General features: G+C 36.9%; 1 protein-coding gene across 3 annotated transcripts in view; it reads left to right on the forward strand.

The window, feature by feature from the left end:
* Gprk2 (G protein-coupled receptor kinase 2) overlaps positions 1 to 20,778 on the forward strand; it is a 56,303-nt gene that overhangs the window by 15,507 nt on the left and 20,018 nt on the right. For all 3 annotated transcript variants that reach the window (XM_083114824.1, XM_083114823.1, XM_083114825.1), the window contains exons 7-11: positions 901 to 1,047; positions 4,087 to 4,261; positions 5,722 to 5,837; positions 7,502 to 7,594; positions 17,129 to 17,275. In XM_083114824.1, coding sequence (XP_082970950.1) covers positions 901 to 1,047; positions 4,087 to 4,261; positions 5,722 to 5,837; positions 7,502 to 7,594; positions 17,129 to 17,275 — 678 coding nt within the window. The remainder of the gene's footprint in view (positions 1 to 900; positions 1,048 to 4,086; positions 4,262 to 5,721; positions 5,838 to 7,501; positions 7,595 to 17,128; positions 17,276 to 20,778) is intronic.

The raw sequence follows: 20,778 nt of genomic DNA on the forward strand, positions 1-20,778 counted from the left end.
TCTTGTGACAGTACATATTGTGAATCTTCTGATAATCATCCTTCGGCATTTCCTGCCTCTGTCTGGGTCAGCATAGAAGTCAAGCCTCTCCATTGTTTTCTGGTCTTCCACCACTCATCTCTTTCCACAGTGTTCCAATCTTGTTCACTGATATCTTCGTCTCCTCTTTAACCTTATTTCCACTCCTTGTGCATTGTAAGCTCTTACTGGTAGTCTTTCTGCATCCATCCTCTTCACGTGTCCAAACCATCTCATCTGTGCCTGATCTATTCTGTTCTGAAGGTTCACCACCTCCACTGTCTGTCGTATCTCCTCAGTCATTCTTATTTGTTCTTTAAAACAAAATGACAAGTTGTTATTTTGTCTAGTGCAGTAAAATTTAGAATGAAATTTGCTTTGCTTATTCACATTTCAAATGCAGGAGATCATTCTGCCTGATCCTGTATTTCATATCTGGCATATTTTCATCACACACACACATTTCATGGTCAGGATTAGCCAATAGTGATAGAAAAGGGCCGTAAGATATGAAAAATACATATAAAATAAATGGATGTGAATTTTGCATTTTCTGTTATTATTCACAGAATGGCAAAGTAGACTTTCCTGCGACTACAAAACATAAAATAATAAAAAACATTGGCACTTTTGTATTTTTGTTTTTGGCTATTTTAAGGAGCTTTTCTACCACTTAGGTTAATTCTGACAATTATGTTGAGTGAATTAGGGAAATGATCAAAGTACAGACCTGTTAATTTAACCTATGCCTAGTACAATCAACCAGAAATGTAGCAGGTTGCAAATTGTCCATTGCTATTTACTGTTGGCTGTACAGTCAGATACACCTTATTGAAAAAATTGAGTTACTTTTATCTCTTACATTTTGATGTTTTATTTCAGGTGAGCTTAGCATACGCTTATGAAACTAAAGATGCGCTGTGTCTGGTGCTAACCATCATGAATGGTGGTGACCTGAAGTTCCATATATACAATATGGGAGGAGATCCAGGCTTTGATATTCCTAGAGCACAGTTTTATGCAGCTGAGGTAAGGATTTAACACACTCAATTGAGATTTAACTTCTGTAGAAGTAAACAGTATTGTCAATTACAACCTTGTAATTCTTGTTGCTTTCATTATATAGTTTATTTGTACTGAATTGTATTGTTATATTTATTATTACAACAAATGTTTAAAGCTTGTATGTGAAGAACATTTTTAACAGTGTACTTGTAGAATCTCTTAATTCAATGCAAAGATATTGGCATATTTTACTGGTGAATATGAGTGGTGGTATTTTATTGGCCTATCTGCAAATTTGTAGTTCGTGCTGTTAGGAAGACAGGGGTAAGGCCATGGTCTTAAGAAGTTGTTGTTCCAGTTTTACTCATCATACATTCCTTGCCAGTTGTAACTAATCTAAGCACATTAATTCATAAGATTCCCAGGGACATGTCCAACATTACTCATGTGATCATCAGAATAGTTTTTATCACAGAATGAACAACTTTAATTATACCGGATGATCCGTTTGAGATGTCGGAAAAGTAAACCTTTATACAAAAGAGGTTAATGTACGTATCTCTGAGCAGCTTGTTGTAATATAAGCAGAAAGGATGCAAGTTTCGAATTAGTGGAGGTTTACAGACTTCAGCGACATGACTGCGCTAATGTGCATGGTAACAAAGGTGGTGATCACGGCGTAGACAGTATGTCGTATGGTATGCGAAATTTTCGAGAATTACTTGCATGCTACTGCCACCATGCAGTTGAAGTCTGTAAATCTCCACTCATTCGAAACTTACATCCTTTCTTCTTATATTACAACAAGCTGCTTGGAGATACATACATTAACTACTTGTGTATAAAGGTTTACTTTCAGACATCTCAAAACAGATCACCCAGTAGAACTTGCAATATACAGGCGGTCCAAAAAAATGTACTCACTGTTTGATAGTCCATATCTTCTGACAAAATTGACTTGTGGGTACAATTTTTGGCACTGAGAGAGAGTTATGTTAGATGTTCAAAATGACCACCAGCAACTTGTAAACAACTCCGATGGTGCCGAACTGCAGACCGTACTACAGCCGTCAGTGTATCTGGCATAATGGCAGCACATGATGCTATTATTTTTTCATGTAACTCGTTGAGTGTAGTTGGTTTTTGTCGATACACATCATCCTTGAATGTCCCCCACAGGGAAAAGTCCAGTGGTGTCAAATCAGGGGACCAAGGTGGGTACTCAATAGCTCCGCGTCAACCTATCCACCGTCTGGGGAGAGTGTCATCCAGGTACAACCTGACATCGCGATGGTAGTGTGAGGCGGGGCTCCATCTTGCTGCAGGTAAAACATTTCATTGCCAAATAGGGTTCGGATGGCAGGCAAAATCCTTGACTGAAGCATTTCGAGATACACCTCACCGGTTACAGTACCCTGGAAGAAGAAGGGACCAATCAAACCACGCGATGACAGACCACACCACACGTTAAGCCCTGGTAGATTCACCGCCTTCTCCACATAAACATGGAAGATTGACGGGCGACCAGTAGACACAAATGTGGTGGTTCACAGTACCGTTAAGTTTGAATTGCGCCTCGTCAGACCACACCACTGTCCCTGCAAATTCCCCATCCTCGCGAACCATGTGCTCAAACCATTCGCAGTATTCGACCCTACGATCCAGATCGTCCTCGTTGATCGCGTGTAGCAGTCTTGGAATGTACACTTTCCACTGTGCACCCTTCAGAATTCGTCTTACGCTAGACCGGCTCACCCCACTTTCGTGCGCTCCCTGGTTCACTGATTTTTGCAGTGATCGGGTGAAATGTTGCAACACAGCAGCACTGGACTCTGGACTTGTAGCTGTTCGTGGTCGACCGGATCTTGCCTTGTACACATCATGAACAGTTCAGTCGGATTCGAACTTATCACGAATACGGGCTATTGTTCGTCATGTTGGAGGCCGTGTTCCAAACTCATTCTGCCACTGTCGTTGAACCTCTTGAATGTTCTCGTACTTCCAGAACCATTTCAATACAGTGTTGCGTTCCACAAATGATAACCGTACCGCAGCCATTGTTTCTACTCGACTGTCTTCCGCTGTACTGGCGTGATCGCTCCAACACTCGCGCATGCACGGCGCACATTGCCAGCGCCACCTACCCGCGACAAATTAAACAGTTACACTACACATCCACATGAGATTAGTACGCGTAAGTCTGTTTGTTTCGAAATTATTGCATTACAAACAGTGAGTACATTTTTTTGGACCCCTCGGTATTAAGAGTTTTATAGTGTTCAAATAGTAAATTTTATAAGTGATTGCCACAAGAGTAACAATGGACATGCCCCAGGTTCATTTTTGAAACTACAGTTTATGATCAGGGCATTCTGAATATCGGAGTTAAACTTTGGTAGGTTGCTCAAAAACAACTGTTCTAAACAATTTAAAGTTCTACATTGTTAAGTATTGGAATCGGCAATAATAAGCAAATTTGAATTGATGGAAAATGGTATTTGCCCAACTCAGTTGGTGCAGTCTTATTCAGTTTACTTTTTTTAAAAAAATTCTTGAATTCATGAACTCTAACTGCATAATATCACCTTTAAACTTCTGAAAGTGAATCATCAATGATGATAAGTACAGGTAATTTTGAATAGTTGCTTCTCCAAAGTTATTGTACCTATTGACATAGACGATGACACTGATGGAGTGTCGAAAGTTTGGAAATGATCTTAAAGCTGAATATTGACAGTTGTGTTGAAGTTTCCCATCTAGTTCATTAGAACCATTTGATTGCTGTCTCCTTGTAATCAAGGGATCCTGGTGTAAATCTCCAGTGGAATTACATTGCACAATGGTTTGGATCTTATTTTATGCTGTAGTTCCAATTAGCCTATCTTAGTAGAAAGTGGACTCAAGAAACAAACTTTTAATTTTGTTTCTTCCTTTAAACTTCTTCCTTTTCCAACAACCTTAGAGAGTTGGACTTCTTATTACAGGCAGTGTCAAAAACGTCAGTATATGAAATGAACAATAAAGTGCTGAAAATGGGAAGATTTGATGAATGCTTTGTTGCAGGTGCTTTGTGGATTAGAACATTTACACGCTCAGGGCATTGTGTACCGTGACTGCAAACCTGAGAACATACTTCTTGATGATCATGGCCACGTGAGGATATCGGATCTAGGCTTGGCTGTGGAGATCCCGGAAGGAGAGATGGTCAAGGGACGTGTCGGAACTGTAGGCTACATGGGTAAGTTAATGAGTCAGTTGTAGAGCACTGGCATTGAGTCCAAGGTTAAGCCACAGTAACTGTGCTTCACACAACACAGTCTGGTCTCTGATCTTATGAAATTCGACTGGACTTGACTCCACCCTGTCATCTGCAAAAGCAGACCCTGCAGTACTTGGAAGGTGTGTGCTTTGACTTTCATCGACATTATTTTAAATATTGCATTAGAGACAGTGAAGTTTTGATGTCAACACACTATTCTGCCACAATAGGCATCACTTTTGTTGGAACTTCCCCCCCCCTTTCTATACACAACCTTTTTTTTCCAAATAATACTAGTTTGTCAAATTTAATGTTAAATAAATACAGAGAAACATTTTCTTAAGTAATATTATTATTAATAAGTCCTTAATGTGTACTTCATTATGAATGTACAATGAACTATTTGCAAATATTTGGTATAAAATATTAAGACTAATTAATTCTATTATTTAAAGGAAATGATACTTTGAGCCTTGGATTTGTGGAAATTTGGACTCTATATCCTGGAATTATACTGGAATTTTATAACTCTTGCTGTTGTTACAAATCCTTCACCAGTGTCTCGCACACTATTTCTAATAGCCATTTCAGTTCGTCAAATTTAATGTTAAATAAATACAGAGAAACTAGTACTCACTTTTTGCACAAAACTTTTTTTTTTCAACTATGAAAAAAACAATTTTGTGGAAAAAGCGAGTACAGTAACCCCCCAAGTAACATAAGTAATGCATTCTGTAAACCTTTACGTAACTTGAATTTTATGTAAGTTGAATTTGTAAATTGCTTAAGTGTAACTTTGTAAGAAACTGCAATATTTGTTATTATTATATGTATGTGTGTATATATATGTATATTATTTACACAGTATTATTTTATAAATGAAACATCATGCAGCAGTATTTACTCGAATATAAACTATAAAAGTATGAAAAATATATAAAAGAATATAAAAACAATGGATGTCAAAGCTGCAAATGTTCATATGCACTAGTAGTTGTAATTTTCGTGATTTATTACGTGACTGAATTTACTCGTAACTGTACTAGTTTCTCTGTATTTATCTACTACTGCATCTCTCATTTCCAAAACATGAATTAATGTTAAATATTGAAACATACACAGCATGTTAACCATCACATAAATAGTAAAGCTTTGACTTTCATCGACATTATTTTAAATATTGCATTAGAGACAGTGAAGTTTTGATGTCAACACACTATTCTGCCACAATAGGCATCACTTTTGTTGGAACCCCCCCCTCCCTTTCTATACACAACCTTTTTTTTCCAAATAATATTGAGCTCATCTTTGAGAATGTGCTACCTAACATTAAGTTTTAAGAACTTTTACTGACAACTCCCAGTGTGAGTTGATTTTGTATGTCACTGTGTAAGTACAGTACAGAATTTTTTTATGAGTACTGTACCTTTTCCTTCTAGCTCCTGAAGTAATTGACAATGAAAAGTACACTTTTAGTCCTGACTGGTTCAGCTTTGGATGCCTCATCTATGAAATGATCGAAGGGCAGGCACCTTTCAGAGCAAGGAAGGAGAAGGTAAGATATCACTTCTTTTTTTACTAGTTAGAAAAGTAATTTTTGAAAAATTAAATTTCAAATTTGTTCAAGGGGGCTATGATGTGCCCTTTGGTCCATTTTTTTAAAAATGAAATAACACTAAATGTTGGTGGAAGTGAATTTTGGAAATTTGCACCCTTCCATTTCATCTATATATATAAAAATGGATGTGTGTGTGGGTGTGTATATTTGTTTGTTCCAGCATAACTCTTAAACGCCTGGAGCAATTTCAACCAAACTTGGTACACGTATCACTTGCAATCTGGAAATAAATACTGTGGGGGTAAGACACCCCTGGCACCCCTAGGAGTGGGGTGGGAAGGGGTGACATGTAAAAATAATGAGAACCACCGATATTAAATTCTGCACAAGCAGACATCCGTGAGACTATGCAATCCACACAACAATAGTGTTTCTCAGGTTGTCTAACATTCAGGCTGTGTTGCAAATGGAATCCATAGTTTTCGTGACACTCCCAATCCGGTTGAACTCCCACATTCATCAGCTATCTGCATGGGGGTGAGAGGGGGTGAAAAATAAAATGCCACAAATGACCTAGATTAGTGTCGAATCCATAGTTTTCTGAGTCTCTAAGCTAATTGGTGACATTCACGAGGAAATAAAATTAGTTACATTTTACACTATAGTTAGAATTCATTATTTTCCTGTCTAATACAAGATTGGGATAAATAAATAGCCGGGCAATGCCAGGTAATCAGCTAGTATGTTATAAACTTACTTTTTAAATGTTTTTGGTAAACCACTAGTTCTATTTACTTACATATATTTATATCTTAATACTCTTAGTTGTGAATTGCAGTTACCAGGGAACGGATTTATGTGTAAATACATATTTATGTATGAAGCTGAAATCAGTTCTATTTTGTATTATCTTTGCGCATCATGGCATGTAGAATTGAAAAATTCAGTTTTTATTTTCCATATTCGTACATAAATTAGGTTTTGGCTCATATTTTACATATTTTAGTTATTTTTACACATTATTTCCATATTTCAGAACATTCTTCGACATACACTCCATATTTGCGCCATAACTACATGTGACAAAAAGTTCAGTGAATTTCTTGCGAATAACTGACAAACCCCGAAGTGACATTAAACAAACAAAAATTTGACCTTTTTTGCACCTTCCAATTGCGCTAATAATAACTTATTTATCATCCGAACAATAATTTTTTAGAAAAATTTTACACCTCTTAACAGTTTGCTTTTGCAAGTGTAAAACACTTGAAATTCCTGTTTATTTACAATTGTTGTAAATGGGCTCAAGCATTGGCTCCACACTTGCAACAAAATTTTGTTATTCATTGTTTTGGAAACATTTTGTTTTGTTTTACAATTAATGTCAGTGTAAGTGTACTGTATTTTATGTAGCTCGTATAATGTCTTATATATATTATTAAATGGTAAATTTTTACAATTTTAAGTCTATATTTAACTCCATATTTTGGTGAAAATAATGAAATTTACATTTACATAATTAGCACATTTTTACTACGTATAAATCCGTTGCCTGCTAATTATCAAATCAATTCTTAAAAGTGGTTCTCTTTTCATGAGGTAACAAGCCATATTATCCTAACATAAGTTGAGCTTGTAATTGAGGGACTTATTAATTGCAGGTGAAAAGAGAAGAGGTAGACCGAAGGGTGAAGGAAGACCAAGAGAAGTATTCACAAAAGTTTGCTGAAGAAGTAAAGTGCTTGTGTCAGCAGGTAAGAACTACAGTTTAGACTGCTTTACGTAACTCAGTTCTTCATAATTCTGTTTTATACATAAGTTACTGTAGGTCCTGGCAAAGTATGATTTAAAAATGTGTCAATTAAATGCATTTGTACGTAACCAAGCAGCAACAATGTTGCACAAGTGACGGTTTTCAGTTGCTACTGGTTGGCCATGAACAACAGGAGGAGGAAAAGTTGTATGCTCGACCAGAAAGCAAAATTTACAGGAAGTGGACGCTAATACACATGAAACCATAACTGAAATGCTGCAGATTTAGGCATCACTTATACCATACTTTGCACAGTCATTAGAAATAGAAATGCTGTTTTAGACAATTTTTTAAAATTGGTTAGTAAATCTATAAAACTTTAGTGTCTAGTGTAGTATTTCAAAGTGTTCACTAATAAAGTGACAAATGTATTTAAGAATCAAGGTTTTTAGATTCGTTAATTTACCACTTTGACAGAAATAACCTGCGTTATACTGTAGCTTGTTTCTCAAAATAGATGAGATTAGAGTATTTTAATAATGATATGGTATCTAAAACTGATTTATAAGTAATTCTCAGTTATACATATTATTTTCTCTTCACCTTGATATACATATCACCCAGGTTCAATTGTAGTTTCACAACCAAAGATTGATTGGTACTTTGTATTGAAACAGACAGTCCTGTCATAATTTGGAGGCAGGTGGCATTAGTGTTGAAAAGTAGCAGCTGGTGATTTTGTAGTGTACGTGGGACAGACATAAAATGTGCAAGTTATTTCAGAGATTGGCTCAGTATATTAGAATCTGAGCATGGAATGCCAAGGTTTGAAAAGCCACAATTTTCCTTCCCCACTACAAAATTTTAAAGTATATTTTCCACACAAAGAATCTGCCTTTTGTACTTTTATTAGCACTGAGCTGATACCTGTCCTGATATTCTTACAGATGCATGTTGATAGTGATGGTACTTGGACTGGGGGTGAGAGATGGTGAAGGTGGTTAGGGTGTGTTACTGATAACATGGAATCCAGTATGGGAGAGATTGAGAATGTGTGGAATCGTTCCTCCACACCCCATATGTGATTTCATGGCATAGGGGAAAGTTTTACTTGTTTTCTTTGTAAATTATAGGGATGGGCCGATACCGATAAAGTACCAATTTAACATTTACCGATACCGATAGCCAATATTCTGCCAATCCAATATAAAATTCCAAATGGTCCTTGAACATAATTTTTTCATTGACCTACTTGATAAATGTGTTTCCAGGTGACTGTAGTGCAAAAGAATTTGCATATTTAGACAATTACTTCTTTAAAAAGTAGGGCATGGTGATTATCCATAAAATTATAATAAAATGGCAGACTTTTGCACTAAATTATAAGATATTTATAGATGTATCGGGTCTGTAACATAATTGTTAATTTTACCGATAAGCTGATACATCGATATGCCTACATCGGCCAATACCAATAGACTACCGATTAATCGGTCCCATCCCTATTAAAGTATAAGTATTCTATTGTAATTGTAACTTCTCAATCTTTACAGTTTTGTTTAACCTTTTGAATCCCAAGCGTCTCGATCGAGATACCCAAAAGTAACCCTCATGGTCCCAAGCATCTCAATCGAGACGCTGTGTCAAGGTTGTAGTTTTTACGTTATAACTTTTCTATTTTTGGCTAGAATTTCGATTTTTTTATATATATATTGTTCCTAACACATGTATTTAACAGAAATGTTTCTTGCCCCTTTTTTTTTCTTCATGAAAATGGAGGTGAAAGAGCAGGAAAAGGGACTTCTCTTTTGCGTCTCTTTTCAAAAGAAAGGATAAATTTCAAACATTTCAACAATTTTTTAAAATAATTTTTGGGGGTTTTCTCCCTTCCCCCTCCATATATACACCAAATTTGCATAAATTTTGCATTTTGTGCATTTTGACATTTTTCGGGGGGAGGGGGAAACACCAACTTTTTTTAAGAAAAGTATTTTTGAGGGGATTTCCCCCCTTTCCCCCTCCATATGTACGCCGAATGTGCATAAATTATATATCGCCTGAATCTGTGATTCATTCTGCGTACAACGGTATATCTTTCATATCTCTAGGGCATTTAGTTTCTGAGCTATAGTCATTTCAAGTTACCGCTGCATTTTGAAGCTTGAATCAGTGGCCATTCCTTTTGGGGGTACAACTCAAGTTACATTGGTTACGACAATGATGCAAATATTTTTCTGTTTGTTACATGCCAGCGATAATTTCTATGTGCATTTTAAACTTTTCATATCTTTTTTTTCGGGGGGGCAGGGGAAGAGCGAAACCCCATTTTTTTTTTTAAAAAAAAAAAGTATTTTCAGGGGATTTCACCCCTTTGCCCCTCAATATATATGCCGAATTTGCATCAATTTCATATAGTCTGAATCTCTGGTTCATTCCGCGTACAACGGTATATCACTCATCTCTCTAGGGCAATTAGTCTCCGATCTACACTCATTTAATTGAAACTCTGCATTTTGCTCAAAATCGGCTCGGGACCGTGAGGCTTACTTGTGAAAATGGCCTTGGGACTCAAAGGGTTAAAAGTATTTTCACCTATGAGATGAATTAACTCAGTATCCTTTAATTACAGTATTCATAATTGTTGCACAATGTTTGTACAGAATTAATAATTTTGTATAATTTCCAAGATATTTAGACTGACAGTGTTTTTATTTTGTGGACCCCATGAGATTGATACCCAAACTCTGGAAAGTACCAGTTGGTTTCTGTGATAAAATTAGAGCTGATATTTTCTCATACAAATATCACTGGTGTCAACAAATACAGAAACTCAGTATGTGCTCAAGTAGAGAGCGTTGTTTGAATCGTTGTTTTAACCTTTACTGGCCCGATGATACCATATGGTATCATCAGAAGTAAGGTCGTACTGGCCCGATGATACAATATGGTATCATGGTGCTGATTACGAAATGGCACCTTGTATGGCACCCAGAAACATGAAACATGTTTCATTCTTTTTGGAAACGTCCATTCTTTGAAAATAATTAAATTTGCACCCCCTCCCCAAAATAGCAGGAGAAGAGGGGGTCAAGCTGCAGATTTTTTGTTTTTTTTCCATTGAAATTGGGGGGTCGTGCCCCTGAAGCCCTCCTTCCTTGGTCCGGCATTCTGAATTGTGCACGGTTGCATGCGCTGATGTTTTAGCTGCAAAACAAAAGTTATCCGAAGTAAATTGCTCCCATAGTGCCAGAGCTATAACAATTTTCCTCCAAAAATGCAAATTACCTATTTTTCGTAAAAAACAGTTTCACATTTTGGCTTTATTATTGAACTTGTATGGCATCCAAGAACATGAAACATGTTTCATTCTCTTGAGAAATGTCTATTCTTTGAAAAGAATACTAAGGTTTGCACCTTCTTCCCAAAATAGCAGGAGAAGAGGGGGCAAACTCCAGATTTTTGTTTTTTTCCCATTGAAATTCGGGGAGCGTGCCACCCCCGAAGTCCCCCTTCCTCGGTCCGGCATTCTGAATTGTACATGGGTGCATGCTCTGATGTTTTAGCTGCAAAATGAAACTTATCCGAAGTAGATTGCTCCCGTAGTGCCAGAGTTATAACAATTTTCTCCAAAGAGTGTTCGAATTTAAAATTCCCGCTGAGAAGCTTGGGCCAGAACGAGGTTACTTTCGTAAACCTGTTCGGCCATCTAAAGGTTAAGTGCACTTTATGCACAGGTAGGCTAATTGGGACTGGACGTACAGTTTAAAGTGGAATTGTGCAATGTGCCTCCACCGAGTATCAAACCTGGAACCTTTTGACCACAAGGCTACGACGTTAGCACTATGTAGAGCATGTTGCTGTAACAGGGTGGCGACAGACCTGGAAAACCTGGAAAACCGGGAAAAGTCAGGGAATTTGAGGTGTCAAAAAAAGTCAGGGAAATGTCAGGGAATTTAGTGTTCATTGACTTTTTTTTTAAAAAATATTTATTTATTTAAAGATATCATTACAGAACTCTCCACGGGAACAGGAAATCTCGTTCGTAAGTTTCGGCCTCAACTTTTAGGACCTTTTTATACGCAACACAACCACGGCGCCAGAAACCAGTGATGGCAGGGAGAGAGAGAGAGAGAGAGAGAGAGAGAGAGAGAGAGAGAGAGAGAGAAATTTCTCTCGCCCGGGCTTCTCGGCGGGAATTTTGAATTTGAACACTTTTTGGATGGAAATTGTTATAACTCTGGCACTATGGGAGAAATGTACTTCGGATAACATTTGTTTTGCAGCTAAAACGTCAGAGCATGTAACCGTATACAATTCAGACCGCCGGACCAAGGAAGGGGGGCTTGGGGGAGCACGACTCCCGAATTTCAATGAAAAAACATAAAAATCTGGAGTTTGCCCCCTCTTCTCCCGCTGTTTTTGGGAGAAGGCGCAAACTTTAGTGTTCTTTTCAAAGAATGGACATTTCCAAAGAGAATGAAACATGTTTCATGGTCTTGGGTGCCATACAAGTTGAATAATAACCCAAAATGTGATTTTTTTTCTTTACGAAAAATAGGTAATTTTCATTTTTGGAGGAAAATTGTTGTAACTCGGGCACTATGGGAGCAATCTACTGCGGATAAGTTTTGTTTTGCAGCTAAAACATCAGAGCATGCAACCGTGTACAATTCAGACCGTCGGACCGAGGAAGGGGGCTTGGGGGCACGACCCCCGAATTTCAATGGAAAAACATAAAAATTTGGAGTTTGCACCTTCTTCCCCCGCTATTTTGGGGAGAGGGGGCGAAATTTAGTATTCTTTTCAAAGAATGGACATTTCCAAAGAGAATGAAACATGTTTCATGTTCTTGGGTGCCATACAAGTTGAATAATAAGCCAAAATGTGAAACTTTGTTTTTTACGAAAAATAGGTAATTTGCATATTGCTCAGAAAGTTATTATAACTCGGGCACTATGGGAGCAATCTACTTCGGATAAGTTTTGTTTTACATCAGAGCATGCAACCGTGTACAATTCAGAACGCCGAACCGAGGAAGGGGGGTTTGTGGGGCGCAACCTCCGAATTTCAATGAAATAATCATAAAAATCTGAAGTTTGCCCCCCTTCTCCCGCTATTTTGGGGAGAAGGCGCAAACCTTAGTATTCTCTTCAAAGAATGGACGTTTCCAAATAAATTGAAACATGTTTCATGTTCCTGGGTGCCATATAAGTTGAATAATGAGACAAAATGTGATTCTCTGTTTGGAAATGTGGCATGGATATGTTGCGGAGGGGGTGTGGGAGAGGGGGGAGGTTGGTCATCAATATGAATTTTTCAGGCTTGCTCCAGACCTGTGTCAGAGTTTCCACCCAAACATAAGAGTATGAAGGTCCAAAAAGCACATTCATTTCGTAATGAGCACCATGGTACCATATGGTATCATTGGGCGAGTACGACCTTACTCTGGTGATACCATATGGTATCATCGGGGGAGTAAAGGTTAAGCCTCTAAATATTACGTGGAAAATGCATTGAATTATCATTTTTTCTTGTCCATATGGGAGTAGTAAGGGAACTTGTCAACAGATGGAGGGGATAAGAGCAGGTGGCGCCATCCGATAGTTGTCTGACGTCTTAGTAAGGCATTTTGTTGGGCAAACTGAAGGAACATGGAAACAAATAGGTTCCATTGATACATACAATTTTTGTCGAATATCACCACCCGTCAAAGTATCTCACTACAACATGCGACAGAAATTGCATGGACTTCAACATCCAACAAAAATCGCATGCATAAACAAGAAGAGCTTTAGACTGCAAATATACTCCTCTAATTGTGTTACTCTTCTGGCTCACTTCACCTTATTTAATGTAGCAGTGCTTACGAAGGTCTTCTTTCATCATCCTGACGTATTACTGGCTTCACACAAGTTAACATATGTTTACAATGACATTGCACTATTCTTAGATATCAAGAAGAATCCAACCAAATGGGATATATATTGAATACTATCACGAAAAAGTGAAACATAAAGCTACATTGTTGAACGTTATAAAAATTGGCAAGTGCATGCTCCAAACCTCAAATTTACTGCAACACTAGTATTGCAATGAAATTAACGCCAATCTCTGTTCTGTCTGTTTAAACTCGTGAGAGATGGTCATTAATCTCTCACTGAGTAAGGTTAATGTCCAATATTATGAAATAAAATACTAATAATAAATATGTAAATATTTTAATATGATATTTACTCGAATCATTCCATCATAAAAGCAAATTACTTTCTTCAAGAATTGACTTTTCTCTGCCAGCCCTGCTAATTTTTCACTTTCCATCTACTGATTTATACGAGGGGTGGCCAGAAAGTAATTTCCACGTAGTAGCGACAATGATTTTTCGCAAACGTCAAAACCGTGAATAATGGTAATTGCTGCGAAGTTATGTTTAGGAATGTGCGGTGATGTCTGGACACATTTTTCGCTCGTTCGAAATATCGAAATAATGCGAATTTGGCATAAAATGCGAATTGTTGGCGTTTTTGGTGATTTTTTTAAATAAATCTCCTAAAATAATGAAAAATTCCACGCAATCCAACATTCTTGTCTTTTCTAGGCCATGTTTGTGTACATAGAACATGCAAGTTTTCCAACATTTTACTCAAGAGTAAACTATAGAGTTATACGTACATGGAATAATTCCGACAGCCACATTAAATCATGTATTTCCCACGATTTTTTCAACTTCTATCAAAACCATTTGTATCACAGAGCCAAGTGGCAGGGTTCTAACAGGAGATCGAGTGCGTATCTACCGTCACACGGGAGTCACATCTTCAGATTTGTCGCACGAGATATGTTTTGAATTACCAAGCTAAGTGTGCAAAATCGGCATTTGTCGAGCGAGTAATAATGGAGCTCAGTCGTTAGGGCGTCTGACTAATATGTGAGAGACCCGTGGTCGATCCCCTGCGGGGGAGATCCTGGATGTTTTCCACCTATTCAAACTGCTCCGGTGCCTACCCAGCATCATATGAAGCTGATACCTTGAGGAAACTTTGAGGGATAAAGGTAGCCAGGAGCGTGGTGCTGATCACATCACCCCTACCTTCACCCATGATCAAGAAAGTGTGGGTCCCTAACTCCACATCCCTCTACACCTTCATGGAAAAGTACAGGGGACCACTTTACTTTTACTTCCTCAAAAATCTGTTTCAACATATCAAACTGTGACGAAAATACGTAGACCATGTGACCTACAATTTAAAATAATAGTTTAAAAGCACAATGGAGTATTAAGTTTCGGTATATTTGGCAGATAAATGTTTTAAGACAAAAACGCGAATTTTGGGAAATGTAACACTAACAAGTCAAAAGAAGATAATCCCAATTGTTGATGCCATAATATATCGGTATCTGTCACGTGAGATTGATTGATTTTAATTTTTTGGGTGCATCGCCACTTATGGTCATTATGCACTCTTCAGTATATACGAGGAAAATTCCATTATCTAAAATCCTTACCTTAAAATTAAAAAAGGGGTATGGAAAATAACTTTCAAGATTTCAAACTCTCACGAAGAGGCATAAGCCATGTGACTTACAATTTGAAACCGTAGTTTAAAAACACCATGAAGGTATAATTTCAGATATTTGCCAGAAAATACGCTAAAATGAAAATGTGAATTTTGGGAAAAATAACACAGTATAGTAAAAAATAAAAAATAAGAAAATACACCAATTTGGCATTTGTCATAGCATGGCATTAAATTTTGTATGCCCATGGTATATGTGTCTGACAGCAAAGACTGGAACTATCTACAACAGTGTAGCTGTCAAATCCTTGTCCTGCCAGAAACTGCTTCAGTTAAACAGAGAGATGAAAGTCGGTACATTCAAGGCCAGGGCTGTACAGGGAGTGGTCAAAGATCTCTCACCTGAAGTGATGCAAAGGTCCCGTGTGTACTCAGCTGTATGGGGTTGTGCACATTCGACTGGCCTTCCGTGAATTGTCTGCACCATCATCTGACCATACTATCCTGTCTGCACAACTCACACGATTGCTGGTGGCTCTGTGCTAAATTCTGAGCGTGCAATGTAGGCTACATCGCAGTCGGTGGGAGACTGTATGAGAGCTGCAATGTTTAACCTAGAACTGTCCTAAAACGGCTGCATTGCAACTGTACCAGATTACAGCTACATGCCACTTCTTCCTGCCTGCATGTGTGTGTGTCGTTCTCCGACCACTAGTGCTGCGTATAGGCACCATTGGAGCTTTTTTCAGGATGCCCCTCGTATATGAACTTTCAGAAGATTTTATTATTAGTGTGTTAATGTTTTAATGTGTGGTTCGCTAAATCAGGTACCTATACATTGCAATTCTATAAATTCCTTGCGTTAAATTTCTAATACCTACATACCCTCTTCGTCAGCATTAATGGTATAACTGCATGTTGTCAGTTTCACAGTACTTCACTTGGATATACTGTACTGAAGCAGAAATCCCATTGATAATGTAAGGAAATATAACACTTTCTTTTGTTTGATTCAATTGTTTCACTTATATGCAAGATTTAAGTTGTTTGCTTTACAGAGAAGAAAGAAGTAGCTTTATGCTTTGAAAAATGAGTCTGCACTCACGGTTCTTGCAAGCAGAGGGTTCCAAACCTCAGTGGAAATATCAACATATACAGAAATACCGAGAATGGATAAGGAGACTGATAAATTACAAATTGTATTTCTTAATCATTCACTCTTCACTCTTCACTCTTATCTCATTTAGTCGTAACTTTATTTTAACAAGTATTTTATTTTAAACTTACTGCATATGACAAAATTCCGTAATCCTTCCCTAGCTTGTAAATTGTAATAATTTTCAAAATTCACTATTTTGCAGTTTGAATTGAAATCATAGTGAATAGAGAAATTAAGTCAATTTCATAGAAGATAATATTGGTACTTAACAAAACCATACGTGGATCTGTATGAGTTTATTATTTCTATTTGCAAAAACATCGATTTAGTTTAGTTTGTAATTGTCAGGGAAAAATGTAAATTTTTGTCCTGGAAAACCTGGAGAAGTCAGGGAATTTCATTTCTGCTTGTTTGTAGCCACCCTGTGTAATTGGTTGCTGTTTTCAGTTGAACAAACATAGAACCTCTGAGCTTTAATACATGTGACTATGACGTGTGGATTTTTCTTAGAAAGGAAAATGTTGGAATGTTTTTTTGCAAAAAATGTGTGGATGAACTTGATGCCAGCAGTCTCAGGTTTGCTTCCCAATGGGAGTTCTAAACTTTTGGCACCATTGTGAGGACAATTAGGGAGCTTTCTGAAAGTGGCAGTAAACCTTCAAAGACCTGTTGTGTCACAGAGTTCAGTTTTGGTGTGAATGAATTATGCTTTCATATCATAGCTACATTGACAGAACTGCGGAATTGTATTCTTGATTACTATTTATAGAATTATTTCGATTGAAAGAAATTGTCAGCTTAGTTGATATTTTAGGGTAGTGTTGGTTAAATGCAATCGTAAGATGCTTTAATTGTGTTCCAGCTTTTAAAGAAATCCCCAAAACTAAGACTAGGGTGTCACAGTGGGCGATACGGAGCAGCGAAGGAAGTGAAGCACCATGAATTCTTCAAGTGCATGAATTGGAAGCGATTGGAAGCAGGAATGTGCGATCCTCCATTTGTTCCTGATGTAAGTGTGCTCTTTATTTACTGTATCTGGCGCATGTGATATTATTCCATTTTCTGTTGAAAATAGTAGTACAGTCATATAATGTTTTTGCACATTTCCTACATTCACAATAGTAATTGAAGAGCTTTTGCGGCAATCAGATATTTTTTCAATGAATATAAAAATACAGCCATGATGTGACACGTAGAATATCAGTGTAGTAAGTTTCAGAGAAACAAATTGATCCACAAGTCCCAGTTTAGGCTGTAATTTCTCTCTAATAATTTGCATTTCAGTTATCACACACTAGTTTTGTTTATTTTCCTGTAGTTTACGGTTATTACAAGCATAAGAAAACAGTTTTTCGTTGTGATGTTTCAGAACACATGCTCCCTTCAACAGACATTTGTTTTCATTTTGAGTAAAGATATAGTTATAACAATGGTTAGCAATTTTTTAAACAAAAAGAATCCCTTCTATAATGGATGTTGTCAATGTTACATTATTGTAATATAGCAACCTAACTGTGAAAAGAAGCAGTCTGTTTTAGTTTTATTTCAGATATATTTTTTTTAACACATTATTTTTTATTTAAAATCATGAATCCCAAATATCATCAGGTAATTCAAAGTTATCATTGTTTCCACAAAGTCTCTTGATATTTTCTGTTACATTAAATTTTAAATATGGTGGCTTACTCCATTTGTGAAAAAGAAAACTCCATACCATTTTCATTATTTAATTTATTCCAGTGTTCTTCTGCAGTGAACGAAGCTTCTCAGACATTCACCTCTGTTTCCCGTCAATCTTTTTAAAACCCTTTTCTTTTTAATCAAATGCTTCTCTTCGATGATATGAGTTGACAAACCTGTTCTTGGGTTTAGATTTAAAAATAAGCAAGCAATGCCTACATACAAGAAAAACTGGTTTTGTGTTGTGCTATTTTCTGTATTTGAGGTGCCATACTCACCATGCTTATTCAAGTATTGGTATACATATGCATAGAGACAAATGCATGTACTTCTGTGTTTCTTAGATTTATGTAGTGTTATTGTAACAATAATATTCTTTTTTTGAGAGCAGTATATTCTTTTTCAAATATGTTAATTTTTCTTCACATAATTTAAGCAGAATTAAATAGAGCTGAACTAATATCAATACTGATGATTCCCACGTACACAGATTCTTGAAAATTGGAACAACTAAAAGATAAATTCAGAGAAACTAGTACTCATTTCATCCACAAAACTGTTTTTTCTTTGTTCTATTAATTTCAGTGCCCACTGCCATTATCCTGATTGGAACTTGTTGTATTTTTTGCTTGGCATTCTTTGCGTGCGTCAACTAAGAAGCACCCCAAGCAACAGTACAACAAGTTCCAACGAGGATGGTGGCAGAGGCCACTGAAATTAATAGAACAAAGAAAAAACAGTTTCGCGGATAAAGTGAGTACTAGTTTCTCTGTATTTATCTACTACCGCATCTCGCATTTCCCAATTATAAACTAAAAGGTGTTAAATATTTATTAATATTAATATGTAAGCCTGCATTTATGTGCATTAATTTACCAGAGATTTGCTTTAAGCATTTTTAAGAATTATATCTGAATATTAAAATAGCTGTAATTTAATCACAAAATCTATTTTTCATAATACTTGTGCAGAGTAAATAAAAATTTAATTTTTGCACAATTTTCAGGATAATTACACTCCACAAAAGGGTCGTGTAGCATTTTTTTCAGCCGGAAAAGTATGAACCAGTGTTGATGAATGATCTCTAATAGATACTTTCACCATACAGTGGCATCGGTATCCGTTCAGCCCTAGAATTAACTAAATTCCAGAACTTTGTGTTATTATTTACAGGATATATATGGTTTCCTGAAATGGTTGATCGGCCAAGAAAATCTGAATCTAAATTTCCTATTTAAAGGTTTTATTTTGCATTATATCTGAACAAAATATCGCAGTAAAAAGTACTTCCCATGATACTTGGATCACTTTTAACTAGACTTCCTATCTGCATTTTAAAAATGTACAATTTTTGACGGACAACAACACTTTCAGCTTGAGTGTAGTTTTGCTGAAGTTTGCTGCAGAGTGGGTTCAATCGCCATGGCTTGTAGGGGACCCTGACAACCAACTAGCTGTATGCACCAAATACTAGGGCAATATGATGTTGATCGCATTTGTCCATTTATGCCTGAGACGAAGTGTGGATCTTCACTTTGTGGTGCTGGACATGGAAGCTGACTTTACATAAGGAAGTTACATATGAAACAATACATTGATAAAAATAGTAAATTAACCTTTACACCGCCGGGCGGGTTTGCCGAATGTAACCCCTGATTCGCCGAGGCTTTTCCACGCGAATTTTAAATTTCTACACTTATTTCGGAAAAACGTTGTAACTCTTAGATTGTTGGACCAATCTGCTTCGGGTAAGTTTTGTTTTGAAGCCAAGACACCAGGGCATGCAACTGTGTACAATTCAGAATGCCAAAGTGAAAAAGACTGGGTGGTGTGGGCCGTGCCCCCCAAATTTCCATGAAAAAAGAATAGAAATCTGTACTTCGCCCCATCTTTCCCCGCTCCTATGGGCAAAGGACGCAAACTTTAGCCTTCTTTTCATAGTATGGACCTTTTGTAATGAAATGAAAGTTGTTTCATGTTCCTAGCTGGCACACAAAATGTAATACGAGCCAGCACGTGTTAAAAGCTTCACGTTGAGAATGCACACTCGAACATGTGACCTAGGCATGTTGAAAGGGGGAAAAAGTGCTCCAACCTTGATGAAGGCTTTTCCCAGAAAGCCTGTTAGTGTTTCCACCACAATATAAAAGTATCAAGGTGCAAATAGCATGGGAATTTTACTTAATTCTTCTTGTCACCTTAACGGTGACAACGTCAGACAGTGACACCAGTGAATTAAGGGTTAAAGAAAAAGATTGTATCACTAGAACTTTCAGCATGAAGCAGTGATGACTGGCAAATATGCCTTAGTTTCCTAATTTGTTCTGATATCTCTGGAGTAATAAGATTAGGTAAGAATACAAAATTACATCGTGTGAGCACCAGATGAGCGTAATTCCCATTTTTCATATTTAGAGGAGAGAGAAAATAATGTGTATCCTTAGGTATATGTTTGACGTTAAAAAATCAGTAAATTCAAGAGGCCCAATTCTACTGCTAAGGGAGATACTGTACATTGATCTTCTTCTCTTCAGAGAAGATATGTTAAACAAAACCGAAAACCACATTTTTGGAGTTAGGTTCTTCTGTTTCTCACATTACGATTATATTGATTATTATTTTTAATACAGCAATCAGTAGAATTTATAACCTCATTCATTTGGATACATGTGTGTGTTACCTCCAATACAAAAAATTAAGTTGAGCATTTTGTGCATAATACAATTCCCACATATGTTTTAGCTCCTGAAAGATGTATGCCTTCTTTATGAAATGGTTCCCACAGAGGTTTAATAGTAATTCTTTTATTACTATTATTGCTCAGTGTGAGAG

This window comes from Lepisma saccharinum, chromosome 29 (genome assembly GCF_977018435.1).
Source record: "Lepisma saccharinum chromosome 29, izLepSacc3.1, whole genome shotgun sequence".
Lineage (NCBI taxonomy): Eukaryota > Metazoa > Arthropoda > Insecta > Zygentoma > Lepismatidae > Lepisma > Lepisma saccharinum.